The sequence below is a fragment of the Manis javanica genome, chromosome 6 (genome assembly GCF_040802235.1).
Source record: "Manis javanica isolate MJ-LG chromosome 6, MJ_LKY, whole genome shotgun sequence".
Taxonomy (NCBI): Eukaryota; Metazoa; Chordata; class Mammalia; order Pholidota; family Manidae; genus Manis; species Manis javanica.
Genome location: NC_133161.1, coordinates 11,542,049 through 11,560,829, shown reverse-complemented (window position 1 = coordinate 11,560,829; position 18,781 = coordinate 11,542,049). Strand labels below are relative to the sequence as shown.

The following is an 18,781-nucleotide window of genomic DNA, read 5'->3' as shown; positions in this document are numbered from 1 at the left end:
ACAAAATGTTTCCTGCTAAATTGCATAGTGCCCGTCATTCCTCACTTTACAAATTAAGTTAATGGATATAATTATCCCAATCGTGTTATTTTTCTATCATTTTCCTTAAGCTTTTTATACTTGCTGCTCATGTTGCCTTCTAGAGAGCTCTAGCTGAAAACAAGCTGTATGAACAAATGACAGACAAGAAAAGCTTTGAAATAGCCAACTGAGTTAATACGGACTGTGTGTGTATGTGCTGTGTGCTCATGTATGTTATTTTATATGGCAAACATCACATTTTCTGCCAGTAAAATTTTCTTTGGTTTATATAATGAAATTAGACATACCAGTGTTTCATCACATTCTTCAAAGAACACTGTTATCGGATGGTGATTCACTGCTTAAATGTGACCCCTATTGCTTAGAGAGGGTTTGGCTTGTCTCCTCTCTGTCACTGAGGTGGTGAGTTTCACGTCTTCCCAAAGGTGACTTATATCCAGCCTCTGCACTCAGGTGTGGACAGGATGATAGTCGTTCCTCAACTTAGCTGCATGTGGTTATACCTCCGTCCACTTGGGTTTTGTCTCAGTTGAATATAAATGTTGAAGTACTTATTGAAGTAAAACATACACATTTTACAATCACACTGTAGGGAATGGGGTGTGAGGGAATATGGGGTTGATGCAATCTGCTACCAGATTGGCTTCAGGTGGACACTCCTTGCCTTGCCCTGCCTCAGTTTCCTCATCTCTAAGGTGGAGTAAACACTGGAACTGCAGCATGCATGGAAATGCATTTTCAGTCTGTAAAATGCTACACCGAGGTTTTTTATTATTATTATTACATAATTCCCTGAGTGTTCTTATGACATTCAACCTTTTCCCCTTACTCTTCCTCTTGGATTCCCTGATGGAGCAGTTTCTCTTTAGTGCTGGCACTTTCTAACAAGTCTACTCTGAGTCTTTTTTCAAACTGAAATTTTGGAAAGGAAAGCTCTGATCAATCTGGGAGATTGCAAGAAGCAATCTCCCAGAGATGGGGGTGTTTTTGATGGCACTGGGTGATGGAAAAACTTTGGAGAAGTTGATCTCAACCCAGGTAGGGGCTGACTCCTTTGGGCACAAGATGTTTAGAGATCTCTGGGAAACTGTTTTCGCCCATGTTTTATCATACAATTACAAGAATAATGCAAGGTATTCTAATTTCAAGTTAGACAGGAGATAACATTTTTCTTCCTGGCAAGTTATAATTTATGGTTATCACAATCCCTGTGACTTTTATGAAGATATGTATTTCTAATTCCAGCTTGAGAAAAATTTAGTTTTTTATTGAATTATTTAAATAGATCATTAGAGAGGAAGTTGATAATATAGATGACAGATTGCATTATGGATGCAATGCAAGTTTATTTCCCAATACATATCCAGATAAAAGCACACCAAGTTGGAACAGACTCCAGGGCCTATGTAGCTTAAAAGTTCCACCTCATAAAACAGTTTCCTCTAAACCATGTCTCTCTAATCCTCATCAGCATCTGATTAAATACCTCCTCAAAAGGCAGCCCATTTAATTGTTGGACAGTACTAATTTTTAAGATGTTTTTCCTGGGATGGAGGTTAAGTTCTTGCTCCTCAGAATTTCATTTGTGAGCTTAGTTTTACATCTTAAACCATCTCTCTGATATGTTTTGTTGGTGGCGACTATTTTCCTACTAATCATCTTGATCTCAAACATCCTTCTGATGACCTGTGGTTGTAAAAACAGGGCTGTTTACTTTTACTTAAATGTCACTGTCTGTGGCTATCTAAATAATTGTTTATAAAATCATAGTGATTTGGAGTTCTAAGAAATACATGTGATCACTCATTTGTTATGCCTGAGAGCTGAAATTACTTCAAGGGAATACTATTGCTTGCAGACTAGAAGATCTCTGCTCAGAGTGGTCAAAAACTCCTGCTTGGAAAAACTGACACTTTTCTAAATTGATTTTTTTTTCCCCCAGGTTATTTAGTCTTGTGCCTAGTTTTTTGTTTTTGTTTTTTCAATATTTTCTCCATTTTTCATACTGTCTGTATAGACTTGTGCTGACTTCTTTTTTAAAAATTAACAAATACATTTTCAAATAAGCTTGGAGAAAGTTTCAAGAATAGTATAAAGAAGAAATATATACATTTTCATCATATTCCCCAAATATTGCCCATAAATTATATAAGTTATTCACCCTCTCTCTGTTTTTCTCTCTCTATCTCCCTTTTCCTCGCTACCCACCCACACACATGTGTATAATTTAAGAGTTTGTAGACAAGGTATCTCATCATCACAATATGTTTAAGGTGTATTTACTAAAACACGAGAAAATATTCTTACATAACCACAATATAACCAGCCAAATCAGGAAATACTATCATATAATACCATCATCTAATGCACAGACGTCAGTCAAATTTCGCCAATTATCCCCATAATGTTTTTTATAGAAAATACAGAACAACAATGACGACAATGGCGACAAGACAGACTAGGGCCTGGGAGCGCACAATGTATGTGGCATTTTATTGTTTAATAGGATTTTTGTTTGGTTTTTAGTCTCTCCTATTCTGGACCTATTCCTTAGTCCCTCTTTTTCTTTCATGATTTTGACATTTTGACGCTCACAAGGCAACTGTTCATAGGATAAATAAATCCCTCATTGTGGATTTGTCTAACACTTCCTCATGATCTCTTCGAGGTTATACTTGTTTGGCAGAGATAACACAGAAGTGATGTTGTATCCTTGGTGCACCGTATCCGGAGGTACATAATGTCTATTTGTCCATTACTGGTGGGGTTAACTTTAGATGAGGCAGTATTGGCCATGTTCTGGATGGTAAAGTTACTATTTTTCCTCATTGTAATTAATAAGTATATTGTGAAGAGATACTTTGAGGCTATGTAGCTGATTCTTTACCTATTAGTTTTTTCATCCATTGGTGATTCTTGCCTGAATCAATTATTACTGTGAATTTGTCACACAGTAATTTCTAATTCCATATTCCTTCTATTTTTGTTACTTGGCATTATAAGGGCTCCTCTTTCTTTGCTATTTATTTTTTGAGTGATTCAGTAAATAGCCACTTCCCTGAGCTCCCTAAGTATGCCCGTTCTCTGAGACCCCCACATAGCCTTGCTACCCAGCAACTAAGATTCTCACTCCTGGAAATCGGGGGTTTGCGAGCCCTTCTTCCCCAGTGTTCACTGTGATCGGTCAGTACCTGGGCCTTAGCTGAAATGTGTGAAGCCAGAATGTGATTCCTCAACACCATGCAGGAAAGAGACTAGCTAAGGGCGACTGAACCTCTGGTCCAGTGGTCTTCAGTCTTGGTTTCATGTTAGAAGCACCTAAAAGCTTCACAATTCACCAATACCCGGTCGCTGTGCCCATCACCCTGGTGATCCCCATGTGGAGCCATGGTCGACAGCCACTGCGTTGGTGGAGTGGTTGGCCTGGGAAGGTTTCCTGCTCACTCTCAGCTGGCGCAGTGGGAGCAGGAATTTAGACACTGATGAGAATTCTAACAAACAGGGATAAAAACTTAGAGCTTTTCACAAAGGGGAGAGAGACAGAAGGAGGAAGGAGGAGAAGAAAGAGAAGGAAAAAGAGAGAGGGAGAGATAAATGTAGCAAAATATAAATAATGTTTAGAGCTAGGTAAAGGGTAGAATTCTTGCAACTTTTCTATGAATTTGATGCTGTACCAAAGAACTCTTGTTCCACAGGAACATTGTAAACATCAGCTTATGGTTCCACTTGTCCTCCGACTACCACAGAAAAAAGTAATGAGGGCACAAATCCTTTATTTACCCTCCACATGTGGAATTTTGAGTAGAAGAGGTGAGGTGGAAAAGGAGTGGCAGTTTCAGGGTCCCTCAGAGCTGACCAGACCTCAGAGACCCCTGTGGGGCCCAAGTGACGGAATGTTCTAGGAGGAGGCTGGGGCCACCTCTGCAGCTCAGCTCTGAGCACCTTTCTCTTGCGGTGTATCATTAGGCTGCAGTCACAAAGCACGTAAACTGGAAAAAAACTTGAGGTCATCCAATCAAACCTCCTACCCTCCGTGTTTTAAGACATTTCCCTAACAGTACTGGTTTGAACTCCCAGTCTTGTATAATACAAATGCATCCCTTTTAACTATAGAAACATTCTCTATATGTTGATATAGATATAGTTCCTCTTGGAGGCCATCAGGGGAGGCAACACTCAATAGCATCAGGAAAGGCTCAAAGGTAAGCAAGGAGGAAATGGCCACCAAGGGCCTCACGGAGGCCTGACCCCAGCTCCCCAAGGGCAGGGCAGCGTTTGTCCCATCTCCTGTTCGTTTTGGTGGCTCCTGTCCTGACCTGATGTCAAGCCCACAGATGGTGCTCAGGGAGTAGGTACATGTTCACTAACCACTGAGGGGAGGAGCTGGAGAGAAACACAAATGAAAGAAGGAAGGCTAAGCAAGAATAAAGAATGAAAGAGCAGACAGAGAGCAGGGGTGCCTGGGAACTGCCTTGAGCCGAGAGTGGGGCAGGGGGAGCCTCAGGAAGATTCTGACTGCACAGGCTTGGGGTAGTCACCCCACTGGCTTGACCCTGTCAGGGCAGAGCTAAGAGTAAGGCTCCAGCACAGACGGAGGGTGGGCATCTGAAACCCAGCCAGAAAGTGTGCTTGTGTGTGCGTGTTTTAAATGGAAAGATTGGGGTTGAAAGAATTTGCCTGGAGGATCTTGGGGTAATACAGATTGGAAGAGAAATGTCAGATGTGACCAAGAGAAGTGGGAGAGAAGTAGTCTGTTCTGCTGAAGTTTCTATCCTGATCTCATCTTTACCTGTGTTTCCTCATGCCATAGGAGGTCATTTGTGCTCCTCGAATGGGTGCCAAATGCCACCAACCTTGTTTGGGGATTATTACCTTAAAAGAAAGTCTCCACTTCCCTTGAATGGTGACAACAGAACAGAGACAATCCTCTGACGAGCCTAGTCTTTTCCATAATGAAGAACTTTGAAAACCTCTTATTTATGGACAGCAAGTCCCTCTGTTCACATATCATGAGGCTCAGAAGTGACTCTAAGCCTTAAAAATATCCAGCACTGAGACTGGAGGAGCTGAATGGGTCTCAGAATGGAGGGTTCAGAATTCTCCAGAAGAAATGACAGTAAAGAGGATGAGCTCGTTACCTTCCATGCACCTCACCAGTCCCAGAGGGGTGGTATTACTCTTCTGGGAAGCAGGAATTTGATGTTGGTCAAGGCTTGGCTCCTCAAGCAATGGCAGGCAGTTTGCTGAGGCCAGACCCCTGGTCTCCAAAGGGTTAAGATCCCTCAACACCTTGGGACGCCCAGAGTAGGGCCTCTTCCAGAGGACATGAACAGTGAGCAAGGCAATTAATTCATAGACTAGCATGGTGACTTTAAATCTCAAAGGACAGGATGATACAGAACTTCTCGAGCTTAGAAGACAGAAATGCCCCCTAGAAGCTCTCCAAGTGGCCACTACCATGGGCCTTCCCAGTGAGCTGTGGTTGCCAACTGCAGCCTGACTCCATGGACTGTTTGCACCTAGTCCCTGCTCTGTCTGTGTGAACCTGCTTGACATGCCTTGGGCCCCAGAGCTGAGGACCGCCTCTCTCCACCCTGCCCGTGCCCTGTTCTCGGAACCCAGTTCAGCCTCCCTGGCCAGTTGGGATCCTGACACCTGGACATCTGAGTGCTGAGAAGGTGGCACTTGGTGTGATGAAGGTCATCAGGGGGTGGAGGCACAGGTGAGGAGATCAAGGACTGCTTTAGATGCTGCATTTGGGGCAACCAGACCCTCAGATGCCCTCTAGACACCTCATGAGCCATCCGAGAGACCTCCCAGCGGCTTCTCCCAGACCAATGTCTCAAAGTAAAGAGAGGGCATCAGGAGGCAAGTCGGCTTCTATTTAATTTGATACCTTGGGCTTTGCTCCTTGTAATCAGAGCCTGTCCCTTTACCAGGAATCACGCATGTGGCTTGCTGCCCCTGCCTCACAGGGAGGGCTTGGTCGAAATGTCAGAAGGAAAGGGAAGCAGGAGCCCCTCCAGGGCCAGCAGGGGCCGAGGATGGTGTGCAGGGCTCTCGCTCTGTATTCAAGCCCCACTTCTCCCCCCCATGGCATCTCCCTAAGTGAGCTGGAGTATCAGGCTTGTCAGAGTGATCCATTACCCCACACCCAGCCTTGAATTGAGATTTTGTCAGAAAATATGTGGTTCCACCAGTGCTTCTCAAGCTGTAAAGGACGAATTGCGTAGCTAGTCCTGGAAGAACCTTTATGGACTATGTGCAATGGCCAGGCCTGCAGTGTTGTGGCCTAGGTCTTGGGAAGGGGCACAGATGGGGGACCTTTTTGGGAGCCAAAGCAGAGGGGAGTTTCTGTGCTTGATGGCAAGGGGAGGGTGAGCAGAGAGGGGCCTGGGTATGTGACCTCGGGAGACAGTATCAGACTCCAGCACTCAGGGTGGCAAGGAGCCAAGACAGGGCCCCCTGCCCAAACAGGAGGGCAGCGAAGGGGAGGTGCCTCGGGGCAGCAGTGCCAGAGCACAGGAGGGCCCCTGGGGCAGCCCTGAAGCCCGCGGGGGTTTTGTCCTGGGGCTCCACTTTGCCTCCTGAGGACTCCAAGCAGGGCCCCCGAGGAGTAGGGATGATTTCCGGAATCCAGCCTGTTGTGTTTTCCACCACCTCCTGCAGGAGAAGGGCAGACGGGTACAGGGAGACATCTCTCCACCTATCTCCTGTCCTCAGCCCTTACTTGGTGATCCCCCAAACCTGCAGCCTCACAGACTCACTGGGAGATGCCAGCCACCCACACAACCCAGAGCGGCACCAGCACCCCCCTTGGCCCCCGAGCTCCCCCTTCCCTGACCATGGTCATTCGCCTCCCTCATTCTCTTCTCCTGGCTTTGCCCAGTAGCGTCCCATATCCCCCCACCCCTAACCCCAAGAGGCTGGTGCCTCCTGGGACACTCACATCAATGTTCTTTATTACCACCAGCTGCTGGGTCTCTTTGCAGATCCTCTCAGCCTTCTTAATGTTCTCTGGGGTCCACTCAACATTGTTCATGGCCATTATCCCTTCCAAGGGGCTGCCGTGGCAGGGGAGGAAACAATACTTTAGCGTCGACTGAAAGCTTTGACAAAATATGTCTAAAATACCTTCACATTCATGAGCATCAGTTCCATGTCCCCATGAACTGTAAGACATGCCTTCCAGCTCAGTGAGACAGTCGTAAATTTGGCAGAAGGAAAGATCACATCAGAAGTCGGAGATGAGAATGTCTAAAAGTGAAAAAGAGAATCTGCTGACTCTTTAAAGAAGTGGTTCTTAGTCCCGGGCCACAAATTCCAAGAAGGTCGCTGGAGCAGCTCCAGGGAACCTGTAGGTGCCCTGACATTGTAAGTGAAGTGCGTTGTGTCTGCACAGATGTGCATTTTCCCTGGAAAGGAGTCCCAGGGCTTTCATCAGAACCTCAGAGAGGACCCTTACTCCCAGATAATTAGAGGTCACTACATGAAAGTAAGCACAGTCTGACAAAGTAGGCAGTGCCTGGGAAAAAGGCAGACAACAAATTCGTACGTGAGTGACCTTTTAGAGGTCAGTTCTGACCTGCTCCTCTGAATGACCCCACTGATATGGAAAAAAAATCCCCTATCTGTCTTACATCAGCGCTTTGAGAGTCAGACACAGACAGGAGCAGGGGTAAAGAGGGCAGGGCCAGTTAGGCAGCCCACTAACACTAGCAGAGGGGTAGTGGGTGGTCTTCCTGTTCCTCCCTCCCCAGGCCTCCCCCAAGCCCCTCCCACCCAGTTGAAGGTCTCCTCCTCCAGGATAACTCACTCTGACACCTCCTGCCCCAGCTCGTTGGCCACATGGACAATGTCGAAGAGCCCCAGGCAGCTGGAGATGTTGTTCCGGGGATAGTAAAAGAGAAAGATGAGGCACATCTCATTAATGGTGCTGGGGCCCCCCTGGAGAAGAAGAGAGAGACAGAGATGGAGAGACAAAGACACAAAGGCCTGCAGAGGGAGGGCAAACAGGCAGCAGAGAATGGCGGAGGCAGTCGTGCTACACTGAAGCCGTTTTCATTTTCCCTAACCTAGAGCCGGCTCACTGGCCTTTATTTGCTGCTCCCTACCCACCTCTCCCTTTCTCCTCCTCTGTTTCCATCAGTGGATAATCACTAGGTTATTTCCAAAGAAATATTCTGCATGTCTGCCCTGTTCTAGGCACTTCCACTGCCACTGCCCTGGTTTGAGAAGATAAGACAAGATACTGAGTTTCCTGAAGAAGCCAGTCCCTTTTGAGCCTCTCTCGATTTCCCCATCTCACATTTCTAAAGCAGGATGCACTCCATATGTCACACGTTCCATTCTAGGTCTCAGGAAGGGGCACAGGTGGGGGACCTTTTTGGGAGCCAAAGTAGAGGGGAGTTTCTGTGTTTGATGGCAAGGGGAAGGCAAGCAGAGAGGGGCCTGGGTATGTGACCTCGGGAGATAGTATCAGACTCTAGCCTGCAGGGTGGCAAGGAGCCAAGACAGGGGCCCCTGCCCAAACAGGAGGGCCGTGAGGGGGAGGCGCCTCGGGGCAGCAGGACCGTTTGGTTGTCCCCTGCAAGTTCCTCTGGTGCATCAGCCCCGTTCTTCTCTTTCAGCATATGTCATTTGCTACCTTGTATAATAATCCTTTGTATGGCTGTATTTCCTTCCTCATTAGCATGCAACCCCTTTAGAATCCTACAGGCGCTGACCCTTCCTGACACACAAAATGCATGTGACCATAATAGCAATTGCTAACTCTGGCTGAGCATCAACTACAAGACAGGCAATGATCTAGACACTTTACCTTGTTAATCCATTCTCACAGCAACCACGTGAGATAATATTACTAATTCTTGTATGAATTAGAAAGCAGAGACACAAAGAGGTTGAATAACTGATCTAGGTTAGGAGCTCCTAACGACGTGTTGGCGCTCAAACCCAGGCAACGAGGGCAAAAGTCCGCGTTCCTTGTCGCTATGGCATGTCTCTTCCCGAGGTCTTAGTGGGCCATTGACAGAAGGCAGGGAATCTTCGTACCCATTTTAGTCATGGGGGGCGGGGTGAGAGCATGAAGAGCCCCATGGGACCGGGTAATACCACTGGAGGAAGGAAGGGGCTTCAGCTGGAAATAATCTGAGTCACTCGATAGCCAAGGCCAGGGGACGGGGTTCTGCTCTGAGGCTGTTGTCATTGACCACGTTGGGGAGAGAGGCACTTACAAAAGTCACCAGGTCTCGATCCAGGGTCTGGTAGTGACACTTCACCAGCAGTTCATCGCCCTGTTCAGAGTGAAACGTGAAGCTGAGGGTGAGACTCGGCGGGGCTGGCTCCGTCCTCTCTCCGCTCGCAGCAGGGAGCCCCGACCCTGCCTCTCCCACTGCCCGCGTGCCTCCCGCCAGGCTCCCACCGGTTTGATCACCACGGGATGTTGTAAATCTCGAGCCTCCTGCAGATTGAAGTCGTAGGAGTCATCTTTGCAGATTGTTTGGAGTTGTGTTCCATTTCTAGAGGGAGAGGAGGGGAGGGGACCCGAATGGGAGAGGGCAAAGTGGGGAGGGAGGTCTGTCAGCGAAGAGGCAGAATGGGAGGTCGTTCTGTGGGAAGAGACTGCTCCTAACACAAAAGCCTCCCTCCACAGCCTCATTCCAGCCTTCCCCGCTCCAGGGCCGGTGCTGGCATCTCCGTACTGCCAGCCAAGCACCACTTCATGCTGCAGAATAACTAACTCCTCCTAATGTTTATTCCCACATGCACATGGGACAAGCTCCAAACCCAGATCTTCCCTTACCTGTACTGCAGGGCCTCCAGAGCACGGCCAGCCAGGTGGGTGTGGAGCAGGTAGCCAAATACCTGTATGTCAGGCACAGGGGCCCCATTCATCTGTGACGCAGAGGAGATGCATCTGGTTTGTTAACAACTCTCATCCTGTCTGGCTCCTTGATTTCCCTCCCTTAATAGTTACCCCCTTCCTCTTATGACTGACACGAACCTCTTTAGTTCTTGCTGGCCCCTCCTCCTGCCCTGCACCTCTTATCCCCAAATCCCTGGCATCCTCCTTTCCTGCATGACCCAGGGTGGCAGCCTTCCTGAGCACCAGGCTGTAGTCACTCTCCAAGTTTGGGCTCGGGCTCTGTGCACTCCAGGATCAGGTCTGGGTGGGGAACAGGGCACGTCGGAGAGGCTGTGTGAGGCCTTCACCTCTTCAAACTTCTCCGTCTTACACAGCCCATAGGACACGAAGGACTCGGAGCCCGGGGGTATGAAGTGGACAGGCACGGTCAGGAAGCCCAGATGGAGGACTCCCATGTCGTATTTGCGCAGATGTTCAGTGTAGTATACGCGAATCCCCGAGGAGTCGTACACACCTAGAGCATAAGGGAACAACCAGAGAGGGCAGGAGAGCTGTGGGAGAAAGAGGCCAGGAGGGCTGGCAAGGCCCTGGGGCCAGCGGAGTCAGCATGCCCCTGGCAGCACCTTCCTGACACGTGTACCAGCCAGTTTCCCCCCGTGGCTCCTCCATAAATGCTCCAGATCCTCACCAGCAAGGTTGTGAAAATTACTGTAGTGAATCTCCAGTCGGATCCACTGGGGGTCCTGGGGGGTCCCAATAGAGATGCCCGTTTCATCTGGAAACTGGTAACTCTGTTGGATGGAGGGATACTTGGCAACAGGAAGGGCTGGGAATGAGGTGCAGGGATCCGGGGCCTGACTCTGGTTTCCGCCCTCACCCCAGACCTCCCCCATCTCCTAGCCTTCCATCGGTCTGGCAATCCCAGTTGCCTGACGATACCCGCCCCTCAGCCACCAAGTTCCCTCAACCCAGGACTCACCGTGCCCCCGACGGCCCAGCCCATGATGACCTGCGAGCAGAGGGAGAAGGCGGGGTCGGCCCCGTAGCAGTGGCCGATGCCCGTGGGGAGAACACTGGCGCCCCCACAGGCGTACAGCAGGATGTGATGCACCATTGTCTCGTTGCGCTCCATCAGCTTGGGCTCAAACTGGACCGGGCAGGAGGGCAGAGCAGAGTCAGGGTCTTCCTTGTCAAGTCCTATCCCCCCATTCCTTTTCCCCAAAGAAAACTATCCCTGCTCCCCACTTCTCTCTGTTTCTCTGTCTCTTCCCTTTCCTGTTTTTCTTCCCCAGTCCATCATTTGCCCCCACTCTGTCTGACTCCCCACTCAGCCCCCACCCTTTGGAGCCCGTTCCCTGAGAGCCCAGCACACTAAATCTACCTGGAACCCCCCAAGGCTTCTGACTTTCCCTAAACAGCCTGATGGGTCCCCTATAGCTGAGCATGTAACCATCTTGGATTCTCTCTCTAAAGAAAAAATGGCTCCCACACATTTGCCACTTAGTGTAAGATCCTACTTTTATTTATTTGAACAAAATGGAAATCACTCAACTGTGAAATCAGGTGAGAAGTCTGGGTTCCTCCAGCTAGACCTCACCAACATAGGGGCCCTTGGCCATGTCTCTCAGCCTGCACTTCCTCCCGGGCTAGGAGGGCACGATTCTGGGGCCAGGATGGGGCTTCCATTTTTTTTCTTTCCAAACACTTATTCATTAATGACCTTCGTCAGATCTCTGCTGCACTGTGGGGCCTGAATAAAACTGTGCCGGGAGCTATAGTTCTAGGCTCAGGAATCATGAATCTAGCATGTCCCCCAAACCTGGCCTGGCCCCCATGTTCTCCCGCTGTATCCCTCTTGCTTCCTCCTAGCCGTTTTCTGAATACCCTCTATTCAGAGCCGGCCATGCCCCCAGCCCTGCTCAATGGCCTTGGCAACGTCCTGCCCTGGGGTTCCCTGTACCTTATAGATGTGGTGCTTCTTGCTGACGATGGGAAGTGGGAGGAAGGTGCAGGCATACGTGGTGTCCTCCTCTGGAACCAGGAACTGAGGAAGGATGCATGGAGGCTGAGCCGGGGTGGGAGTGAGCCCCCCAGGCGGGCCAGGACAGGGTGTTCCCTTTGGGGACAGCTTGGCAGTCCTCAGGGGATGAGGGAAGTCAGAGTGACCTCGATTCAAAGAAAAGACTGAGCGTCGGATGCAAGAGGAGGATCTGGACTGGAAGGGAAATGGGGAGGGGGCTGGGAGGGGCAGAGGGGCCTTACGTCAGCGATCTCCAAGTCATGAATGATGGTGTCCTCGGGGACATCATACTCATCAGGGTGGATTTTCTGTAGCAGGAAGATGGACTTGACAAAAATGCGCTCCGGATCCAGCTTGGGAACGTCATCCAGGCCGTAGGTGGCCAGCACCCTCATGGTGGCACCCTGGGGGCATCACGGGCATTGAGCTGCTGCTGCCCATGAACAGCACTTTGCACACACACACACTCCCAAGGACCAACACAAGCCACTTGCTCACGTCTACACAGCAGAATGGAAATCACTTCAGACTGGGGGTCAGAACTCCAGCTTTGGAGGCCAGCTTGCTGGACATGCTGAGCAAGTCACCTTCCCCCTCACATTCCCCCTTGCTGTGCCTGTGTCCACATCTGTAATGAGACCCTAAAGTTCAATGATGTCAGGCAGGGTTCTTCGAGAGGGGAGCACTGGGGAGGGTGGGGTGGGTGCTGAATCAGTAAGAAGTCACCCTCTAGAGGGTTTGTGGGTTTCACGAGGGGACATGATGGTGGCACTAGCTGGAAAGGTGGACAGGGAGAGAACCCCTAAAACTGTGACTGGCACCTGAGATCCATGGGCATCTGGGCTGAGGCTGACTGCGCCTCCCTAGAAGGAAAAGCTGCTTGTGACACAGTGCTTTTCTCCCCTCCAGGTTTACCTTGATGTCCTGGTCGTGAGGGTCGCAGGAGCGGAAGGGCCGGGAGAAGCGCATGGTGGTGTAGACAGCATCTTCTGTTAGCCCCTGCAGCTCAGCATCCTGGCTGCTGTCCTCCCCCAGGGTGTCTTCATCCACCAGGTGCTGATCCTGGGGTCCAGGGAAGGTCAAGGGGTGAGAGCCAGGAGCCCCCCTTTGGAGCAGCTGGTGTCCCTTTAGCTCCCCCAAAGTACTAAATTAGAACCCAGGTCTTCTTTAGTACGTAGTTTGCTCCGAGGGCAGAGCATGGCATGACGGGTGGATCTTTGGGGAAGACGGAAGGGCGGTGTCTGATGGACTTTGACCCCCTGACTTTGCTGTACTTCTCCCATTTCAAATCTTGTCTCCATGAATCCTAATAATCCTGTATCCCCCTCCTTGAAAGCTCACTTATTCTCCAAACTCTCTGTTCTACTCATCCTTTCACGTGGCTCTTAACACGGACCTTTCCCTATATAAATGCAGTTCAGATGGATGGACTGAGAGATGGGTGGGCTGTTTCTTCATCTGTATAATGGGGTAATAGTCATCCACCTCATAGTGATGCTGTGAGGTTCGACATGCAAAAGGGTTTGGAGCAATGCCTGGTTAATCAAAAGTACATACAATTTAAAGCTATTAATATCATTGCATCTGCTGCTGTTGTTAACAGACGATTTTATGTTGTGGTCTCCCCGGCTGAGCTTAAAGGAATTGAGGATGAGGACCATGACTCAGTGTGACTCTGCTGCAGTGACCCGCATTTAGCGAGCTATCAGCAAGTACGGCATGCAGGTCCCTGTCAGTCTCAGCCCAGTGGCTCCATTTCTCAGCGTCTGAGGGACCTGCGGTCTGGAAGACCCAGACAGAAACTCTCCAATGGGCCATTTCTGTAGGGAGAGGTCAGCAGTCAGGTGGTGTTCTGGGTGTGTGCCTGGATGTGTTTGGAAAACGTGGATCCTTCCTGGACTCAGAGCCATCATCAGCCCAGCAGGAGACCCTCATCATGGGACTCACCTTGGACTTACCGAAAAGTAGACATTGCCATCGGGCAAGACTCCTCCAACGACCAGATCGCCTCCCACGTTGGTGTAGCGATCTGTGACCCCCAAGCCCACCCAGCCCGCTGTGCGGACCTGGACTTCAAAAGTGATGATCTCAGCCTCCAGGTCAAAGTCCCAGCGCAGGAAAATGACATTGGAAGAATCTAGGAACCTGGAATAACGCAGGGGAGATGTGGGGCCGAGGCGACTGCCTCGGGAGGAGGCTGCCAGGGCCATAAGAGGGAGAAGCCTGAAGAGGAGGGCACAGGCCATGGCCCCCAGGGGCTGCAGCATCTCTCCTGCAGGCAAGCACGCAGGAAGTCTGGACTTATATGTACCTCTACCCGTGCCAGGCACCATGCCACGGGGGAGGAACAGACCTGGGTGCTTGGGACCTGCTTATCTTCTGGATTCCAAATGGTGCCACTTACATAACTGGCATGTGAGGGGCCCAGAGGGGGCCCAGAGCAGATTGCTCCTGCCCTGGAGCAGAGACCTGATATGAAATTCTCAGTAGTGAATCATTTAGCCTCTCCCACCCTGACCCCACCCCAGCGGCCTGCCAGCAGGGCCCTGCAGAACCAGGGGGGCTTAGTTTCTCCCTGCCTCTCCTTCCTTGCCTCTATTTCCCTCCCTCTCTCTCCCTTCCTGTCCCCCACCCCCTTCTCTATATTCTTGGATGTCCTTCCTGAGCACAAGTCCCCCAGTCCAGCGTGTATGGGCATTTTCTATTTGACTCTGTGGGGCCCAGCAGGGGGACCACCTATAAACCTGCCCTGCAGCCCCCCAGTTCAGCCTCGGCAGGAGAGAGGCTGTCGGGAGGGGCTGGGGGAAGCTACGATTTCCATCTCCTGGAGGCGTCTGTGCCTCTAATCCCTGGAAGGACACGTAGAGGTGAAGGATCCATAATCAGCTTTACAGATGGACAGGTCTGGGGCAGATCTGAGTTTCTGCACAGTCCTGGGGAGGAGCCCGGGGGAAGTGAGGGGACAGAATGGGGAGCAAAGGAGAACTCGCCTTTGGATGCCTTGTGCTTTGCCGGTCCTCCCATGAGTCACCTTACAAAGGAATCCCATTTGGTGACTGTCCACTGGAGGCTTGTCCCTACATACCCACAGGCAAGCACTTTGGTATTATGCCAACAATAAAAGCTCCAAAGGAATGTTAGCCTATGAGAACCCAGAGTAAAATAGAACTTTAGACCCACTTAATTTTCCAAAAATTCCAATCCACTTAATGTTTAGAGGAGGAAAGGGAAATGCCAAGGGGAGCATGAGCAGCGCCTGGCTACCCATCTGGTTGGCGGCGGAGCTAACCCGAGAACACAGGGCTCCTTCCCAGCATCCCCTTAGGTCAGAGCGCCCACAGGCCCTGGGCGCCTGCCGTGCACCCCCACCACAGCTTGCCCTGGTGGAGGTGTTGGTGTCTCTGGCAGACTGGGGAGGGGCCAGTGTCTTGCTCTGACCCCAGAGTTCTTTCCTTCCCAGGTCTGGTCTGGAAGGCCCCTCACTGGCCCCAGTGTTCTTCCTCCACTAGTCAGAGGAGAGGCTGTGAAAAATAAACAAGGCCGTAGGCCCAGAGGGTCTTCCCCCAGCACAGAAAGCAGACCGCACATCTCCACACAGGAATCCAGCTCAGATGGGGGCGGGTAGGAGCCGGAGCATCTGTGGATGCCTCTGTTCAGGGCGTGCACCTCCTTCTAACCCGGAGCCCATCAGGCTGCCCAGAACCTGGCTGAAGTCGTTGGCAGCTGCTGTGAGCCCCTGAGTAGCACCTGGGTGCCGTGGGAGAGAAAATATGGTTCCTGAGGTGGCAACCATGACATCCAGCTCTGGGCCTGGGAGAAGGGAGGAGGGGGGAAGCTAGGCAGCCATCTGGAAGGAAGAGGCTTACCCCGGCCTGGACGGGAGCCGGGGGAGGCTCTGGCCACGAGAAGGAATCCAGGGAAGAGATAACGGGGGTGTCAGGCACACTCTGATCCCAATCGCACGTGGGGATTAAGGTGAGGGTGGGGGAGGCAGGCAGACAGGACAGCCAGCCCTGTAAACCGAGATGACCCAGGAACCCTTATCCCACAATCTGCTCAGGGGGCCCCATGGGGAGGCTGAGTCACATGAAAGCGCCGGGAGCCAGTGACGGCAGCCCAGAGAGTCCCTGCGCCTTGGCTTCCCACCGGGCTTCTATCTCTTTTCTCCTTTTCCCCCCAGTTTTGGTGTTTTCCCTCTCCCAGACCCCTTTCCTTCCACCATTGGATCCCCAGAGGGACTCCCTCCACAGCAAAACTTGGAATGAAATGCACATGGACTTAACCTTTAGTTCATCCACAGTTCACCCTAGGGTCACTCAGGGACTGGGGTGTCCACCTGGGTTTGCTCATTGACTTTAGCCAAAGGAAAAATAAACCTGTCATCATTTTATGACAGGGACTCATTTAGCACCTTGGTGCAAGGTATCCTCTCTGAATTAAGTTGGGTTCATCATCCTTGATACTCACATTTCAAAGATATGGTTGCAGGTTTGAGAAAGACATTCCTGGGTGATTTATATACATGTCAAAGAGACATGTATATAAACTCACCAGTTTCTTAATGTAAAGGTTCTAAGAAAATGGAGGGGAGGGAAGCCTCTTCCCTTACTTTCCATAAGAATTAAGCCCTTACATTTCATTTGTATTGCCCTCACAGAGGAAAGCACAGGTCACTGGAGATGAGTGTCCGGGGCTCACGGCCTCTCGCGGTCTAGCAACAGCCCCTATGCATGTGTGAAGCATGCGGGAGGGAGGGGTCTGCTCAGTCTATAGGCGCCACTTGGTTGCATTGGATGTTCCATCCTTGGAGATTTGAAGCCAACTCGAGATTTGAGCCTCTTGTAGGAATCTCTGGAACGCAGCTGAGAGGGTGCTGGGTCGTTACAGGGAAAATGGAAGTTCCATGGCCAGGATCCTCGCCTGACCCTGGTCCGCTTGTCCCCTGTACATGAGCACTGCTTGCAGGTGCAGGTGTGCACACGTGTGGGCAATGAGCTCTTACTGACTCTATATAAAGAGGTCTGCATGGTGCTCTGGGGCTGGAGGCAGTACAGAGGAACGGGCGCAGAGATTGGGTTGGTGCATGCAGACTACCCTGCAAGTGGATGGGATTCTAGTGCTTGACCTGCCACCACAACAGTAATGCTGGGTATAAACTCTCTTACCCTCAATGTTCCATTGTCATTTTTTAGTCTCATGGAATCCAGGGTAAACTTGTCCGGGTGCGGTGGCCTAGTGAGGGTGGCAGCGTGCACCTGTGGGAGTGCTGTTGGTGCCCAGGAAACGGGAAACCTCCAGGTTGAGGTTTGAGCCTCGGTGAGATGAGACAAGATACTGCGTTTCCTGGAAGAGCCACTCCCTTTTGAGTTTCAGGCCCAGAGTGTCACTGCTAATCGCTGCCTTCTGGCTAGGATCCTGCTCCCCTGCCCGGCTCTACCGGAGAGGGCCTCTGCAGCCAGGCCATGGGGCTGTTCCTCACTCTGTGGGGCTGGGTGCTCACAGGTGCTGCCCTGAGTACAGGTCAGATGCCAGGCAGAGGAAGCCATCGGGGGTTGAGGGAGGGGAGAGGGACTGGGTCACTGGAGCAACAGCAGGCACAGAAGTTCTGCTGCTTCCTGATCCCAGCCTGGCCAAGATCCTCCCAGGCGCAGCCCCTTGCCCTGAGAAGGGCTCCCTTCTGTTTGCAGCTGTCTGCTGTCAGCATTCCTCATGGGGCCCTGTTTGACAAGGTGGCAGCTGTTTCTCGAGGAGGATTACCACCCCCAGCACCTTTAATCTGGCCCTCCTGTGCATTTCAGGTGCCACTGCAAGCTTCGTGGAGCAAACGCCCAGGTGGGTCCTGGTACGTCACGGACAGCCTGGAACCCTGCACTGCATCCTGCGGGATTCCCAGTACCCCTGGATGAGCTGGTACCAACAGGATCGCCAGGGGCAACTGCAGGTGCTGGCCACTCTGTGGGGTACCGGAGATGAGGAGGTCACATCCCTCCCGGGAGCAGATTACCGGGTCAAGAGGGTCAACAGTTCCCAGCTGAGGCTGCATGTGGCCAACGTGACCCAGGGCAGAATGCTGTATTGTGCCTGCAGCAAAGACACAGTGAGAAAGTCACCACGACCAATGAATAAAAACCATCCTGTTACCAGCTACAGACCCGCCCTCCACCTCCTCTGCCCTGACAGCCCTCCCAAGCCAGCCCCCTCCCGCCCCAGGTCCTCCCGCCCGGCCACTTCTCTACAAGTGTGGCCCTTCCTAAACACTGAGCAGCACAGTCATTTAACCTCAGGCTCCGGAGGGCTGGGTGCGGACCTTGTTTCTGCCTCTTGTGAGCTTTGGGGAAGATTTAATCTCCCTGAAACTTTAAGTTTTTGTGGCTGTGAAGCACAAACAGTAACTCTACCCAGCTCAGGCTTGCTGCCAGGATTGAACAACAGTATTCAGGTGAAGCCTCCAGTACACTACAGAGGCACAGAGGCTGCACTTAATGAGCATCAGCTGTTTACTCGGCAGTCTGCATGCATAACACAGCATACTGCACTTCAATGCCTGTGTCAATACCCGGAGGGGTGCTGGAAAGCAACCTGGAGAAATTCTGGGGGCCCAAAAAGTGGTAGAATGAATACCTCAATGTGTGGCTGCCTACTCACACCCCCGTCCCCCGGAATACACAAACACCCACATTTCCAAGTAGACCTCCATTCTCAATACCCACCATCCCCTAAGCTGCTCAACCCAGTCTCAAGTTGTCTTTTTAAAAGGAAGATGCTCAGAGAGGGCCTGTCCTAGAAAGGACCAGGGTCTGCAATCCATAGAGGAGGGCTTTACCAAATATTGACCTAAAAAGCCTTGGCCC

The 18,781-nt window shown here is 51.0% G+C and overlaps 2 protein-coding genes across 3 annotated transcripts; one reads left to right on the top strand and one right to left on the bottom strand.

Moving 5' to 3' along the window:
* Window positions 1-5,854: 5,854 nt before the first annotated feature.
* On the bottom strand, window positions 5,855-14,394 carry LOC108399283 (putative DBH-like monooxygenase protein 2). Its single transcript, XM_017663961.3, has 13 exons — window positions 13,889-14,394; window positions 12,846-12,992; window positions 12,173-12,334; window positions 11,871-11,954; window positions 10,890-11,057; window positions 10,599-10,701; window positions 10,258-10,424; window positions 9,848-9,939; window positions 9,467-9,563; window positions 9,279-9,338; window positions 7,859-7,989; window positions 6,992-7,106; window positions 5,855-6,705 (listed from the first exon to the last, which is right to left on the bottom strand). Exons 1-13 carry the CDS (start codon window positions 14,261-14,263, stop codon window positions 6,463-6,465), a joined length of 1,944 nt encoding a protein of 647 aa, XP_017519450.3. The 5' UTR covers window positions 14,264-14,394; the 3' UTR covers window positions 5,855-6,462.
* A 2,251-nt stretch (window positions 14,395-16,645) lies between these two features.
* On the top strand, window positions 16,646-18,775 carry LOC118967634 (uncharacterized). 2 transcript variants are annotated; one of them, XM_073238321.1, is made up of 2 exons: window positions 16,646-17,079; window positions 17,729-18,775. In XM_073238321.1, exons 1-2 carry the CDS (start codon window positions 17,073-17,075, stop codon window positions 18,712-18,714), a joined length of 993 nt encoding a protein of 330 aa, XP_073094422.1. In that variant the 5' UTR covers window positions 16,646-17,072; the 3' UTR covers window positions 18,715-18,775. The 2 variants fall into 2 exon arrangements, with proteins under 2 accessions (XP_073094422.1, XP_073094421.1); XM_073238320.1 differs by lacking the exon at window positions 16,646-17,079 and adding an exon at window positions 17,117-17,450 and having other exon boundaries at window positions 17,729-18,773.
* Window positions 18,776-18,781: the final 6 nt, after the last annotated feature.

Bases quoted from the DNA above. Each gene is read 5' to 3' on its own strand.
- LOC118967634 (XM_073238320.1), top strand. From the start codon at position 17,393: ATGGGGCTGTTCCTCACTCTGTGGGGCTGGGTGCTCACAGGTGCTGCC. The intron at 17,451-17,728 runs GTCAGATGCCAG...TGTGCATTTCAG, and splicing joins AGGTGCTGCCCTGAGTACAG to GTGCCACTGCAAGCTTCGTG.
- LOC108399283 (XM_017663961.3), bottom strand. From the start codon at position 14,263: ATGGTGCCTGGCACGGGTAGAGGTACATATAAGTCCAGACTTCCTGCG. The intron at 12,335-12,845 runs GTAAACCTGGAG...TGATGCCCCCAG, and splicing joins CTCACGACCAGGACATCAAG to GGTGCCACCATGAGGGTGCT. The intron at 11,955-12,172 runs GTAAGGCCCCTC...ATCCTTCCTCAG, and splicing joins ATGACTTGGAGATCGCTGAC to TTCCTGGTTCCAGAGGAGGA.